The 15,160-nt window shown below is 54.0% G+C and overlaps 1 protein-coding gene across 2 annotated transcripts in view; it reads left to right on the plus strand.

The window, feature by feature from the left end:
- Positions 1–242: 242 nt before the first annotated feature.
- cfap43 (cilia and flagella associated protein 43) overlaps positions 243–15,160 on the plus strand; it is a 293,334-nt gene continuing 278,416 nt past the window's right edge. For both annotated transcript variants that reach the window (XM_068053204.1, XM_068053205.1), the window contains exons 1-2: positions 243–1,457; positions 8,965–9,218. In XM_068053204.1, the coding sequence (XP_067909305.1) occupies positions 1,429–1,457; positions 8,965–9,218 (283 nt within the window). In that variant the 5' untranslated portion in view covers positions 243–1,428. The remainder of the gene's footprint in view (positions 1,458–8,964; positions 9,219–15,160) is intronic.

The raw sequence follows: 15,160 nt of genomic DNA on the forward strand, positions 1-15,160 counted from the left end.
GAGAGAGAGAGAGAGAGTGTGTGAGGGAGGAGAGAGAGTGAGTGTGTGAGGGAGGAGAGAGAGAGAGTGTGTGAGGGAGGAGAGAGAGAGAGAGTGTGAGGGAGGAGAGAGAGAGAGAGAGAGAGTGTGTGAGGGAGGAGAGAGAGAGAGAGTGTGTGAGGGAGGAGAGAGAGAGAGAGAGAGTGAGGGAGGAGAGAGAGAGAGAGAGAGAGAGAGAGAGTGTGAGGGAGGAGAGAGAGAGAGTGTGTGAGGGAGGAGGGAGAGAGAGTGTGTGAGGGAGGAGAGAGAGAGAGAGTGTGAGGGAGGAGAGAGAGAGAGAGAGAGAGAGTGTGAGGGAGGAGAGAGGGAGAGAGTGTGAGGGAGGAGAGAGGAGAGAGAGAGAGTGTGAGGGAAGAGAGAGAGAGAGTGTGAGGGAGGAGAGAGAGAGAGAGTGTGAGGGAGGAGAGAGAGAGAGTGTGTGAGGGAGGAGAGAGAGAGAGTGTGTGAGGGAGGAGAGAGAGAGAGAGAGAGTGTGAGGGAGGAGAGAGAGAGAGAGTGTGTGAGGGAGGAGAGAGAGAGAGAGAGAGTGTGTGAGGGAGGAGAGAGAGAGAGAGAGAGTGTGTGTGAGGGAGGAGAGAGAGAGAGTGTGTGAGGGAGGAGAGAGAGAGAGTGTGTGAGGGAGGAGAGAGAGAGAGAGTGTGAGGGAGGAGAGAGAGAGAGAGAGTGTGAGGGAGGAGAGAGAGAGAGAGTGTGTGAGGGAGGAGAGAGAGAGAGAGAGAGTGAGGGAGGAGAGAGAGAGAGAGTGAGGGAGGAGAGAGAGAGAGAGTGAGGGAGGGAGAGAGAGAGAGAGAGTGTGTGAGGGAGGAGAGAGAGAGAGAGTGTGAGGGAGGAGAGAGGGAGAGAGTGTGAGGGAGGAGAGAGAGAGAGAGAGAGAGAGTGTGAGGGAGGAGAGAGAGAGAGAGAGGGAGTGTGAGGGAGGAGAGAGAGAGAGAGAGAGGGAGTGTGAGGGAAGAGAGAGGGAGTGTGAGGGAGGAGAGAGGGAGTGTGAGGGAGGAGAGAGGGAGTGTGAGGGAGGAGAGAGAGAGAGTGCGTGAGGGAGGAGAGAGAGAGAGAGCGTGAGGGAGGAGAGAGAGAAAGAGCGTGAGGGAGGAGAGAGAGAGCGTGAGGGAGGAGAGAGAGAGCGTGAGGGAGGAGAGAGAGAGCGTGAGGGAGGAGAGAGAGGAGAGAGCGAGCGTGAGGGAGGAGAGAGAGAGAGAAAGAGCGTGAGGGAGGAGCGAGAGAGAAAGAGAGAGAGTGTGTGAGGGAGGAGAGAGGGAGAGATATAGAGAGATCGCGTGTGAGGGAGGAGGGAGAGTGAGGGAGGAGGGAGGGAGGCTGCTGAGTGATCCTTTGTCCTCCTCTGCCATTAGCCCTGGTCAAACTTGAGCCTTGGCCAGGTGAGGGCTGGAGATGGACAACACAGACCCTGTATCTCTCAGGTGAGTCCCTCAGCAGCAGCCTCAAGGGCTTCTTGCTTGTAGTTTACACAGAAAAATCGATTATCGAAGATCATCCACAAAATACTGGGAAAAATGTGCATGATCGGAGCAGAGTTTGACTCAGTGAGTCACTCTGCAGCAATAGCCAATGAATATTTCCCGATGTTTTTGTATTTCACGGTTCTCACTGCCTCTGGCTGAATGGAAAAGGAAATTGCCATGAGGTAGTTCAGTGTATTGGTTCCACAAAGCAAATCCCATGAATTTATACACATACCTCATTCTTGTGTCCATTTCTAATCCTCATCTTCAATCGCTCCACGGTCTCTGTCGCCACATCCATCCCTACAACCTTCCTAGATGTCTCTGCTCCTTCAATTCTGGCCTCCAGAGCATTCCTGATTTTAATTGCTGCAGCCATCAGCTGCCGAGGCCCTAAGCTCTGGAATTCCTTCCCTAAACCTCTCCGCCCCTCTCCCCTCCTTGAAGGCGCACCTTAAAACCAATCTTGTTGACTTGACAAGATGGTGGTGGTCTTTCCTCTTGTACCACTGCCATGTTCTTTGGAGCAGTGTGGTACAACTGACTTTCTTGCTAGGCTATTTCAGAGGCAGTTAAGTGTCAACCACATTGGATATTGGCCAGACTGGGTAATACTACAGAATATAAAAGTGACTCAGTTGGGTTTTTATGACAGTTGGACAGATTGATGGTCACTTTTACTGAGACCACCTTTTAATTTACAGACCTGAATTCATATTCTCCAACTGCTATAGTGAGATTTACATTCTTCAGTTATTAGTTTAAGCCTCTCAATTGCAAGTCTAGTCACAAACATTATATTACTGTACCCCACTTGGAACCCCTCTCATCGTCGCTAGACAGGACCGCTATTCATAGGCAGCTATTCCATATAAGCAACACAGATTGAGCTATAGTGATGTGCACTTCTGTTCTACATCTCCACAATAGGACCAGCGGCTTGGTGCCTCAGTGACGGTGCTTGGTATTGGCTAATGCTCAGCATTGTAAATATTCCATTCTCAATTCTGCTGTTCATGCGAGTGCACAATAGATGCTTCTTTGTCATGTTGGTATTGTCCTTTTTGCTCTTGCTCCTTGCAACTGCTGCTCACTCCTTGTGATCACTGCACTGCCCATCTCCCAGAGCTGGAGCCCACTGCCTGTGGTCACTGCACTGCCCATCTCCCAGAGCTGGTGCCCACTGCCTGTGGTCACTGCATTGTCCATGTCCCCGAACTGGTGCCTACTGCCTGTGGTCACTGCACTGCCCATCTCCTAGAGCTGGTGCCCACTGCCTGTGGTCACTGCACTGCCCATCTCCCAGAGCTAGTGCCCACTGCCTGTGGTCACTGCACTGCCCGTCTCCTCGAACTGGTGCCCACTGCCTGTGGTCACTGCACTGCCCATCTCCCAGAGCTGGTGCCCACTGCCTGTGGTCACTGCACTGCCCATCTCCCAGAGCTGGTGCCCACTGCCTGTGGTCACTGCATTGTCCATGTCCCCGAACTGGTGCCTACTGCCTGTGGTCACTGCACTGCCCATCTCCCAGAGCTGGTGCCCACTGCCTGTGGTCACTGCACTGCCCGTCTCCTCGAACTGGTGCCCACTGCCTGTGGTCACTGCACTGCCCATCTCCTAGAGCTGGTGCCCACTGCCTGTGGTCACTACACTGCTCATCTCCCAGAGCTGGTGCCCACTGCCTGTGGTCACTGCACTGCCCGTCTCCTTGAACTGGTGCCCATTGCCTGTGGTCACTGCATTGTCCATGTCCCCAAACTGGTGCCTGTGGTCACTGCACTGCCCGTCTCCTCGAACTGGTGCCCAATGTCCGTAGTCACTGCACTGCCCATCTCCTCGAACTGGTGCCCACTGCCTGTGGTCACTGCACTGTCAGTCTCTTCGAACTGGTGCCCACTGCCTGTGGTCACTGCACTGCCCATCTCCTCGAACTGGTGCCCACTGCCTGTGGTCACTGCACTGTCAGTCTCTTCGAACCGGTGCCCACTGCCTGCACTGCCCGCCTCTTCGAGCTGGTGCCCAGTGCCTGTGGTCACTGCACTGCCCATCTCCCCGAACTGGTGCACACTGCCTGTAGTCACTGCACTGCCCGTCTCTTCGAGCTGGTGCCCACTGCCTGTGGTCACTGCACTGCCTGTCTCTTCGAGCTGGTGCCCACTGCCTGTGGTCACTACACTGCCCATCTCCCCGAACTGGTGCCCACTGCCTGTGGTCACTACACTGCCCATCTCCCCGAACTGGTGCCCACTGCCTTTAGTCACTGTACTGCCCGTCTCTTCGAGCTGGTACCCACTGCCTGTGGTCACTACACTGCCCATCTCCCCGAACTGGTGCCCACTGCCTTTAGTCACTGTACTGCCCATCTCTTCGAGCTGGTACCCACTGCCTGTGGTCACTACACTGCCCATCTCCCCGAACTGGTGCCCACTGCCTGTGGTCACTACACTGCCCATCTCCCCGAACTGGTGCCCACTGCCTGTAGTCACTGCACTGCCTGTCTCTTCGAGCTGGTGCCCACTGCCTCTGGTCACTGCACCGCCTGTCTCTTTGAGCTGGTGCCCACTGCCTGTGGTCACTACACTGCCCATCTCCCCGAACTGGTGCCCACTGCCTGTAGTCACTGCACTGCCTGTCTCTTCGAGCTGGTGCCCACTGCCTGTGGTCACTGCACCGCCTGTCTCTTCGAGCTGGTGCCCACTGCCTGTGGCCACTACACTGCCCATCTCCCCGAACTGGTGCCCACTGCCTGTGGTCACTGCACTGCCCGTCTCTTCGAACTGGTGCCCACTGCCTGCACTGCCCGTTTCTTCGAGCTGGTGCCCAGTGCATGTGGTCAATGCACTGCCCATCTCCCCGAACTGGTGCCCACTGCCTGTGGTCACTACACTGCCTGTCTCTTCGAGCTGGTGCCCACTTCCTGTGGTCACTGCACTGCCTGTCTCTTCGAGCTGGTGCCCACTGCCTGTGGTCACTACACTGCCCATCTCCCCGAACCGGTGCCCACTGCCTGTGGTCACTGCACTGCCTGTCTCTTCGAACTGGTGCCCACTGCCTGTGGTCACTGCACTGCCTGTCTCTTCGAACTGGTGCCCATTGCCTGTGGTCACACTGCTGTCTGTCTCCTCGAGTGTGCCCACTTTCTCTGGTCTCACTACTGTCTGTCTGCTCTCCTTGTATTAGGGCACAACTGTAAGTAGCTGTTGTTGAAGGTGGAAGTATTGGACTGGCAGCTCCATGTACTGACCAACTACATAACTGGTTTCTGACACACAAATCCTTCTGCTACTAGACCAGGTCTTCCAGTCTTGCCTGTTTGCAGTGAGCCTCGAGCTTCTTGCTACTACATAGTGTCCTTGATTCAGCCAGCTGCAGGACTCAGGTCCCCAAGTGGAGTATCTGAGACTCGAGTGTGTGTCTGTGGACAGTACATGGTGCAGTTGTGTCACTCAGTGGTGGAATGTTGGTGCTGCAGTGACTGTAGCAGTATGAGGCAGGAAATACCATGGCAACAGTTAGAGATGCAGCAAGGAAGCCATCGTAATGCTTGTCAGGTCACATGACCAATTTCACATCAGCAGTTAAATTAGCATTGTCATGTGAATTTTCTCTGTCTCTTTCTGGAAGGAGTTGGGGTTTGGGGTACATGGTGTCTGATGCCCAGAGCCGAGACAGTGAGCGTCACCAGGCAATGGGGCTACAGGGGCATTGGACTCCAGGGAGTTGAACCACACCCTTGTATGTGCAACATGAGTCATCAGATAGTGCTCAGGATGGGAGCCCTGGTTGATTTTTAGGTGTCAGCCATGTGGGTTCAACTCCTATTCTGGAGACCAGAGCACAAAATTAACACTGACACTCTCAGCACAGTACTGAGGGAGTGCTGAACTGTCGGAGGGTCAGTACTGAGGGAGTGCTGAACTGTCGGAGCGTCAGTACTGAGGGAGCGCCGCACTGTCGGAGGATCAGTACTGAGGGAGTGCTGCACTGTCGGAGGGTCAGTTCTGAGGGAGCGCTGCACTGTCGGAGGGTCAGTACTGAGGGAGCGCTGCACTGTCGGAGGGTCAGTACTGAGGGAGCGCTGCACTGTCGGAGGGTCAGTACTGAGGGAGCGCTGCACTTTCGGAGGGTCAGAACTGAGGGAGCGCTGCACTTTCGGAGGGTCAGTACTGAGGGAGTGCTGCACTGTCTGAGGATTAGTACTGTCATAGTCATAGAGTCATACAGCATAGAAACAGGCCCTTCGGCCCATCGCGTCCATACCAACCATATTGCCTATCTATACTAATCCCACCTGCTTGCATTAATTCCTTATCCCTCTATGCCTTGCTCATTCAAATGCCTGTCCAGATGCCTCTTAAATGTCGCTACTGTTCCTGCCTCCACCACCTCCTCAGGCAGCTCATTCCAGATACCCACTATTCTTTGTGTGAAAAATTTACCCCTTTGATTCCCTTTCAACCTCCTCCCTCTCACCTTAAATCTATGCCCTCTAGTTTTAGTCACCCCTACCATGGGAAACAGACTCTAGCTATCTACCCTATCTATGCCTCTCATCATTTTATATATCTCTATCATGTCCCCTCTCAGCTTCCTTCACTCCAGGGAAAATAGACCCAGCCTATCCAATCTCTCTTTATAACTCAAGCCCTCCAAACCAGGCAACATCCTTGTGAATCTTTTTTGCACCCTCTCTAGCTTAATCACATCTTTCCTGTAGTGCGGTGACCAGAACTGCACACAGTACTCCAAATGTGGCCTAACCAACGTTATGTACAACTGTAACATGACGTCCCTACTCTTGTACTCAATGCCTCGGCCGATGAAGGCAAGCATGCCATACGCCTTCTTCACCACCCTGTCTACCTGTGTTGCCACTTTCAGGGAACTATGTTCATGCACCCCAAGGTCTCTCTGCTCAACAACACTCCCCAGGGCCCTGCCATTCACTGTATATGTTCTGCCCTGGTTTAACTTCCCAAAATGCATCACTTCACACTTGTCTGCGTTAAATTCCATTTGCCAATCCCTTGCCCACTTTCCCAGTTGATCTATATCCTGTTGTAACCTTAGACAACCTTCTTCACTGTCCACTATACCACCAACTTTGGTGTCATCTGCAAACTTACTAATCATGCCCCTTACATTCACATCCAAGTCATTAATATATATGGCAAACAACAGAGGGCCCAGCACTGATCCCTGTGGCACACCACTGGTCACCGGCCTCCAATCTGAAAAACAACCCTCCACTACCACCCTCTGCCTCCTATCACCAAGCCAATTTTGTATCCAATTGGCTAGCTCACCCTGGATCCCATATGTTTGAACCTTCCGGACCAGCCTACCATGTGGGACCTTGTCAAAGGCCTTGCTAAAGTCCATGTAGACAATGTCCACCACCCTGCCCTCGTCAATCCTCTTGGTCACCTCCTCAAAAAGCTCAATCAAATTCGTGAGACATGATTTGCCACGCACAAAGCCATGCTAACTATCCCTAATCAGACCTTGCCTTTCCAAACGCATATAAATCCTGTCTCTCAGAATCCCTTCCAATAACTTTCCCACCACTGATGTAAGGCTCACCGGCCTGTAGTTCCCTGGCTTATCCCTGCTGCCCTTCTTAAATAAATACACAACATTAGCTATCCTCCAGTCTTCTGGTATCACACCCGTGGCTAACGATATTACAAAAATCTCTGCCATGGCCCCAGCAATCTCTTCCCTTGCTTCCCATAGCATCCTAGGATACACCTGGTCAGGCCCTGGGGATTTATCCGCCTTAATATGTTTCAAAACCTCCAACACCTCCTCCTTTGTAATGTTGATATGCTCCAGGATATCGCTGTTCCCTCCCTTGAACTCACTAGCTTCCATGACCTTCTCTACGGTAAATACGGACGAGAAGTATTCATTTAAGACCTCGCCCATTTCCCGTGGCTCCACACATAGATTACCAGACTGATCCTTAAGGGGACCTACTCTCTCCCTCGCTACCCTTTTGCTCTTAATATACTTATAATTTACTTTTAGGATTCTCCTTTACCTTACCTGCCAGGGAAATCTCACGGCCCCTTTTCACCCTCCTAATTTCCTTCTTAAGTGTACTCCTACATCCCCTGTACTCCTCGAGGGACTCGCTCGATCCCAGCTGCCTATACCTGACATATGCCTCCTTCTTTGTCCTAACCAGACCCTTAATATCTCTCGCCAACCAAGGTTCCCTAAACTTGCCAGCTTTGCCTTTCCATCTAACAGGAGGATGCCGGCCCTGAACTCTTCCTATCTCACTTTTAAAAGCCTCCCACTTGCCAGACGTCCCTTTACCTGTAAACAGCCTCTCCCATTCAACGTTTGAAAGTTCCTGTCTGATGCCATCGAAATTAGCCTTCCCCCAATTTAAGACTTCAACGTGAGGACCAGTCCTATCCTTTTCCATAACTATCTTGAAGTTAATAGAGTTATGGTCACTGGTCCCAAAGTGCTCCCCCATTGACACATCAACCACCTGCCCATCCTCATTTCCTAAGAGGAGGTCGAGTGTAGCCCTTTCTCTAGTACGGCCATCCACATACTGCTTCAGAAAACTATCCTGGACATACTTAACAAATTCTTCCCCATCTGATCCCTTAGCACTAAGGCAGTCCCAGTCAATATTAGGGAAGTTAAAATCACCTATTACAATCCTATAATTCCTACACCTATCTGTGATTTCCCTACATATATGCTCCTCCAATTCCCTCTGACTATTGGGGGGCCTATAGTATAATCCCATCAAAGTGATCACCCCTTTCTTATTTCTAAGTTCTACCCATATGGCCTCGCTGGACATTCCCCCCCAGGATATCCTCTCTAAGTGCTGCTGTGATGTCCTCCCTAATCAATAGTGCAACTCCCCCTCCTCTCTTACCTCCACCTCTGTCACGCCGGAAAGATCGGTACCCCGGAACATTGAGCTGCCAGTCCTGCTCATCCCTCAACCACATTTCCGTAATGGCTATAATATCACAATCCCATGTACCGATCCATGCTCTGAGTTCATCTGCATTAAAGTAAATGCAGTTTAGCCTACCAGACCTACCACGCTCCCTGTCCTGCCCGGCCTGTCTCCTGGACTTGCTTGCTTTAACCTCTACATTTGCCTCAACTATCTCATCGGAGAGATTGGCTGTAAAGTGCTTTGAGACGTCCGGTGGTCATGAAAGGCACTATCGAAGTGCAGTTCTTTCTTTTTAAGATGTTTCTTAAAACATTTCTTTGACCAAGCTTTTGGTCACCTGTTCAAATATCTCAATGTGGCTTGTGCCAAATTTGGTTTGATAAAAGGCTCCAAGAAGCACCTTGGATGTTTTAACTACATTAAGGGCGATATATTAATACTTGTTGATTCGAGTGGAGGGTGGATTAGGGACCATTAAATATTTAGTGGGAGTGGGCAGCAGCTCTGATCACTTTTGCTCTTCTTCAGGTGGGTGAAAGGTTACACGACGCAGAATGTGCTTTTTGTCAACAATAACACGGTATGCTACCCGTGTGGGAACTTCCTGATTTTCGTGGACATAGACACACGAAAGGAGAAGGTGGTGCAGTGCGAGAGCGGGAGTATTGGGGCTTTCACAGCGAACAGTTCCAGAGAAATCGTGGCCTTTGCAGAGCAGCGGTTAAAGCCATCCATCTACCTGTACACCTTCCCTGAGCTAACCAAGACAGCTGTCCTTACGGGTAAGTGTTGTTCGCGGATGGATATTTCTGAAGTTACTTTTCAAAATCATAGCGTTCAAAAGCAATTATTCTTGATACACGGAGTATTAAGTACAAAGTGCTAACTATTTTTCATAATTAAACAAACGTTTAACAGAACACTTACCACTTAGGGTGATACCATGCAAGGTGACAGGACAATTCAAAACACGTAACATTTCGAGCTTGGAACGATTTTCAAGACATCAGTCCTCGGCACATTCTCAGCTACTTTTTTATTCTTTAATCCTGTGATGTTTCAGCATTACCTTATTCTGCTTTCATGTCCCTTGATCAATAGCTATCAAAGTCTTTATTTACTCTGTATCTAACTTTTTTTGAAGGAAACTGGTTTATATACTGTGCCCTACTGTCATGTGACTGTGGTTAGGGTCTGATGGCTGGGGTTTAGCTATACTATGCAATTCACAGAAAGCCATCACACATTAGGGGCGGCACAGTGGTTAGCACCGCAGCCTCACAGCTCCAGCGACCCGGGTTCAATTCTGGGTACTGCCTGTGTGGAGTTTGCAAGTTCTCCCTGTGTCTGCGTGGGTTTCCTCCGGGTGCTTCGGTTTCCTCCCACATGCCAAAGACTTGCAGGTTGATAGGTTAATTGGCCATTGTAAATTGCCCCTAGTATAGGTAGGTGGTAGGGAAATACAGGGACAGGTGGGGATGTGGTAGGAATATGGAATTAGTGTAGGGTTAGTGTAAGTGGGTGGTTGATGGTCGGCACAGACTCGGTGGGCCGAAAGGCCTGTTTCAGTGCTGTATCACTAAACTAAACTAAATTAGACCCGACTGCTCAGACATGCAGTGGGTGCACGTTCACTGAAGTCCTTTCTAATGGACCTTAAACAATATGGAGTCCTTTTAGAAACAAGGGATGCTACACTGGGGAGGAGGTGTTAGGACCTCTGTGAATTGTATGACTTATTCGATATATAAACCGTTTTTTTTCTGAAGATGCCCTTTATACCACAGGCTCCTTTTATTTTTGTCGAAGGGGCCTGAGGAATGAAGACCCCCTTTATATGCATTTTATATAAATAACTTTGTGAAAAACAGATAGATAAAACAAAACTCAAAATACCGTTGTCGGCAACGATGCTGGACTCCAGCCCTTGCGGCGCCCACCGGTCGCGGAAGGCCTCAAGAAAACTGGCGGACACCACCTGCTCCTTCTCCAGGGACACCCAGGCGTAAATGTAACCTCAGGAGAGGGAAGGCAGTCAGAGCAGATGGACCCCCCAATGGCCTGATGCCTGGACCTGTGAATTGCCACCGTGGCCAGGCCCAAGAGCAGACCGACGAGGAGAGCCTCCTCCTGGCCCCTCTCCCTCCCCGCACCAGCTGCCCAAAGATCAGGAGCGTGGGGTGAAGTGCAACTATAACTTGAGGAGCAGCCCCTTTAAATACTCAAAGGGGGGCTGCTAACTCACGCACTTCACATAGGCATGAAACACAAACTTGTCCAGACCACAAAAATTACAGGCAGTCTGTGAACCTACTTAGGAGTCTATTGCATGGGACGGCCCCGTGCAGCACCCTCCACCCCAGGTTCCCGATGTAAAGGTGGAGGACTCCCACATTGTCAGATAGCAACACAGACCGCCAGGGCATGTCCGGGCAGCAGTTGTGGGCGAGGAAGTGGAGAGTGTGCAGGACCAGCCCATACAGGAAACCCCTCCACACCATGTGGAATGGCCTGGAGGGCACTTCCGAGAGGCGGCTCAGGTTGTGCAGGACCGGATCCCGAGGAGGGTTTAAGGGCCTGGGTCCGATGAGCAGCTCCAGCCGAGCGCTCCGCTCTCCCGAGCCCCTTTGTCACCCGCAGTGAGGGGCGTCCCGGGGGCTTCAGCTACTCCTCCGCCCATCAGTCCGTCCCCAGAGTCGGCCACCCAGACAGCCAAGGCACTCTCCTCTGCCAGCGGGGAAGAGCCCTGACTGGAGGCGACCATGTTCCAGACTCGGAATAGATCCCGGTAAAAGACAGGCAACTCCCTCAGAGAGGCGCGGCTAATGGACTCCACCAGGAGCTGCGCGTCGTCTTGAAGGCAGTGACACTGGCGGAAAAAAGACGTAGCCAGTGCACACCATCTGGGAGGACGCTCGATGTACAGGTATCTCTACAGGGTCCGAAGACGGAGAGTCGCAGCCTGGGTGCGGACGCACACCAGCAACTGACCGCCCTCCTCGATCGGGAGACTCAGGATCGCGGCAGAGACCCAGTGTTTCCTCTTGCCCCAGAAGAAATCGACGAGTTTCTCCTGGATCTTGGTGGCAAATGCAGGGGGCGGGGCCAAAGTGACCAACCAGTACCACAACATCGAGGCCACCAGTTGGTTTATGACCAGCGCTCGGCCCCTGGAGGAAAGCACTCAGAGCAGTCCTGTCCAGCGCCCCAGCCGAGCGGTGACTTTCGCCTCCAACTCCTGCCAGTTTGCCAGCCAGGCTTCCTCAGCGGGGCTAAGGTGGACTCCCAGATAGAGGAGGTGCATGGTGCTCCACGCAAAAGGTGTCATCTCCTCCGGCAGGGAGTCCACCCGCCACTGACCCACCAGGAGTCCGGAACATTTCTCCCAATTGATCCTCGCGGAGGACGCGGCAGAAAAGGTCTGCTGGCAATCGTGCATCCTCCGCAAGTCAACGGGATCTGTGACCGCGAGGAGCACGTCGTCGGCGTAAGCTGAGAGGACGACCCACATGGCCGGCTCGCGCAGAGCCAATCCCGTCAACCTCCTGCGAAGCAGGCACATGAAGGGCTCCACGCAGATGGTGTACAATTGGCCAGACATGGGGCATCCCTGACGCACTCCTCTCCCAAAGCGAAGGGGCGCCGTCAAGGACCCGTTAACTTTGACTAGACACTGCGGCGGCGTATAAAAGTCTGACCCGGGCCACGAAATGCGGCCCGAGTCCGAAAGCGCGCAGAGTCCCGAAAAGGTATTCGTGATCCACCCTGTCGAACACCTTCTCCTGATCGAGGGAGAGAAAGGCGACCGACTGACCAGTCCTCTGGGAAATTTGAATCAGGTCCCAGACCAGGTGGATGTTGTCCTGGATGGATCGGCCCGGGACCGTGTAGGACTGGTCGGGGTGGATCATGTGGGCCAGCACGGAGCCCAGGCGGGTAGACATAGCCCGGGCAAAGATCTTATAATCCGTGCTGAGGAGGGAGACCGGACGCCAGTTTTTAAGCAGGCGGAGATCGTCCCTCTTCGGCAGTAGGACGATGACCGCCCTGCGCCACGAGAGGGGCATCTCCCCGGTCGCCAGGCTTTCCCCCAGGACCCACACGTAATCGTCCCCCAGGACGTCCCAGAACGCCCTGAGGAACTCCACGGTCAACCCATCCAGCCCTGGGGATTTGCCCCTTGAGAGCTGGTGGAGGGTGCCAGTCAGCTCCGCCAACGTGAGCGGAGCCTCCAATCCTTCGGCGCCCTCCGGGCTGACCTGCAGCAGGTCCTCCCACAAAACTCTGCGCACGTCCTCGCTGGACGGATCCGGAGAGAACAATGCACTGTAATAAGTACGGACCAGTAGGCCCATTCCCTCCGGATCCGTGATGGAGGATCCGTCGTTGGCCAGCAGCTCAACGAGCTGCTTACGGACCCCCTGCCAATTTTCCAGCGAGTAGAAGAAGGGTGAGGCGCGGTCCAAATCTTCCAGGATCTGGAGCCGCGACCTCACGTACGCGCCTCGGGACCCTATGAGCTGCAGGTCCCTCAGCGCGCCCTTCTCTTTATACGCCTGCCACAGGGCCGGGTCCGCGACAGCATGACCGAGACAGGACTCCAAGTCGAGCACCTCCCTCTCCAGGCGCCCGATCACGGCTTCCTGCCTCTTGGTTGACCCCTTCGCGTACTCCTGACAGAAGACACGGATGTGAGTCTTGCCCACATCCCACCATAGCCTCAAGGAGGGGAAGCCCACCTGCTTCCTTCTCCAGTCGGCACAGAATCGACAGAATGAGTCCCGAAATCGCTCGTCCTCCAGCAGCCCGTTGTTAAAGTGCCAGTACGCGGACCCCGCCCGCGTGCGGAGCGGAATGAACTCCGCCCACTCCAGGCGGTGGTCCGAGCACGGCACCAGCTGCATGGAGGCCGCCGAGACGCGGGAGACGTACACCTGCGAAAAGTAGAGGCGGTCGATTCGGGACCCTCCTCCTCCAGACCTCCACGTGAAGGCGCTGGAGTCGGGATGGAGATTCCGCCAGACGTCCACCAAGTTAAGGGAGCTGATCAGTCCCCTCAACTTCTCCACCGACGCTTGGCCGCGCTGGGGACCGGTGCGATCCCCCACCTCGAGGGTGCAGTTAAAATCTCCCCCTCCCCCGAGGATGATGCACTCGCCGCTATCGATGGAGCTCAAGAGAACAGATACGCCTGGCCTGGGCGCGTACACGTTCACAAAGTGGAGCGGCACGCTACCCAGGCAAACGACGAGGTGGAGCAAGCGGCCCGGCACTAGCTCCTTGACCCCCAAGATCTCCGGCTGAAAAGTCGGGGCCAGCAAAACAGCCACCCCACTAGAAATAGGGGTGAGGTAATTCATGTAGACCCCACCCTGCCACTCCAGGAGCCAGGTGGCTTCGTCTCCCGGAACGGTGTGTGTTTCCTGCAGAAAGCTCACCGCGTATCTCCCTTCCCTGAGGACTGAGAGATTGTGAAATCTGTGGTGAGACCCCCTGCTGCCGTTGATGTTGAGGCTGGCTATGGTTATCTTCATGTCAAAGGTACTTAAAACCCGTCACCAAAAGCTCACTGTGAGGAGGGAGTGGAAGTGCACCTGGCCTTCCACTCCCCCAGCAACCCATTGAGGAACACATTAAAACGGCGCCTCTCAACCAATTTCACACCCGTGCGCTTGCCCGCTTTCTTCAGGGCGGCACGGACGGACTGTATGATCAGCGCCAGATTCGACCAACGGCCGAGGGCCAGCTGAACTTTATCGCGGCAACCCCTGCAAGCCGTGAGGAAATCCCGGAGTTCCGCCGTGGGGATGGGAGGAGATTCGGTGGGAAGCACGAGGGAGTCCACCACCTGACTGGCGATGGAATCAAGGTCTTCCTCCATGGCCCACACCGAATCCCCATCCTCCTCCAGGTTGTCTCCGCCAGCGGTCGACACACCCACCACACACTGTGGGGCGGACGTCCCAGCCGCGCCAGCTGGTCCTACCTCCGTCACGATCTCACCCCCAAGATCGATAGCGGAGGAGTCCTCTCTGGATTCTACTGTGAAACTAGAGCCTGTGGGCGCCAGTGGTCCAGGACACCCCTCCACCTCCGTTCCCAAGCCAATGAGCGGTCCAGGGAAGACGGAAGTTCCCGACTCCGGAAGTCCAGCTGGTGCCGAGACCGGAGGTGGAGAGAGGAGGCCATCTCCCGCTCAGCCAGCACCCACAGGCCCAGCAACAGGGACAACCTTTTCAATTACAACCGGGTTGGGTGTCTCCTGGTCGGTGGAGGACTCCGGCAGGGAGGGCCGACCCTTTGGGGCCTCGCCCTCCCCTCCACTCAGGCACCCGACCCAGTGGCAGTGGCAGAATGAGCGGCGTTCCCAGGCTCCCCCACCACAAGCAGGGTTCCACTTACTCCTTCAGGAGGGGCCTCATGTACAGGGGCCTCCCCCTCCCCTCCATCCTGAGGAATAGGGAGCTCCTGCCCAGACTTTGTAGCTTTGGTGGTAGTGGTAAGGGAAACCTGGGGACCCAAAACAGGAGACAGCTCCCCTCCAACAGATGGACCCTGCACCTCAGGACCATGTGTTACCTCTGTGGAGGGGTGCCTTCTCCTCTTTTTCCCAGTTGGGTGCAGAGGCTCAGAGACCTCCATGCCATCAGAGGCCTCCGGCTCCGCACTCTTTTTTTTTAGTCACCCTGGGCCTGAGCCCAGCTCTGGGGCAAGTGGGCTCCCC

Source organism: Heterodontus francisci, chromosome 20 (genome assembly GCF_036365525.1).
Source record: "Heterodontus francisci isolate sHetFra1 chromosome 20, sHetFra1.hap1, whole genome shotgun sequence".
NCBI classification, from domain to species: Eukaryota; Metazoa; Chordata; class Chondrichthyes; order Heterodontiformes; family Heterodontidae; genus Heterodontus; species Heterodontus francisci.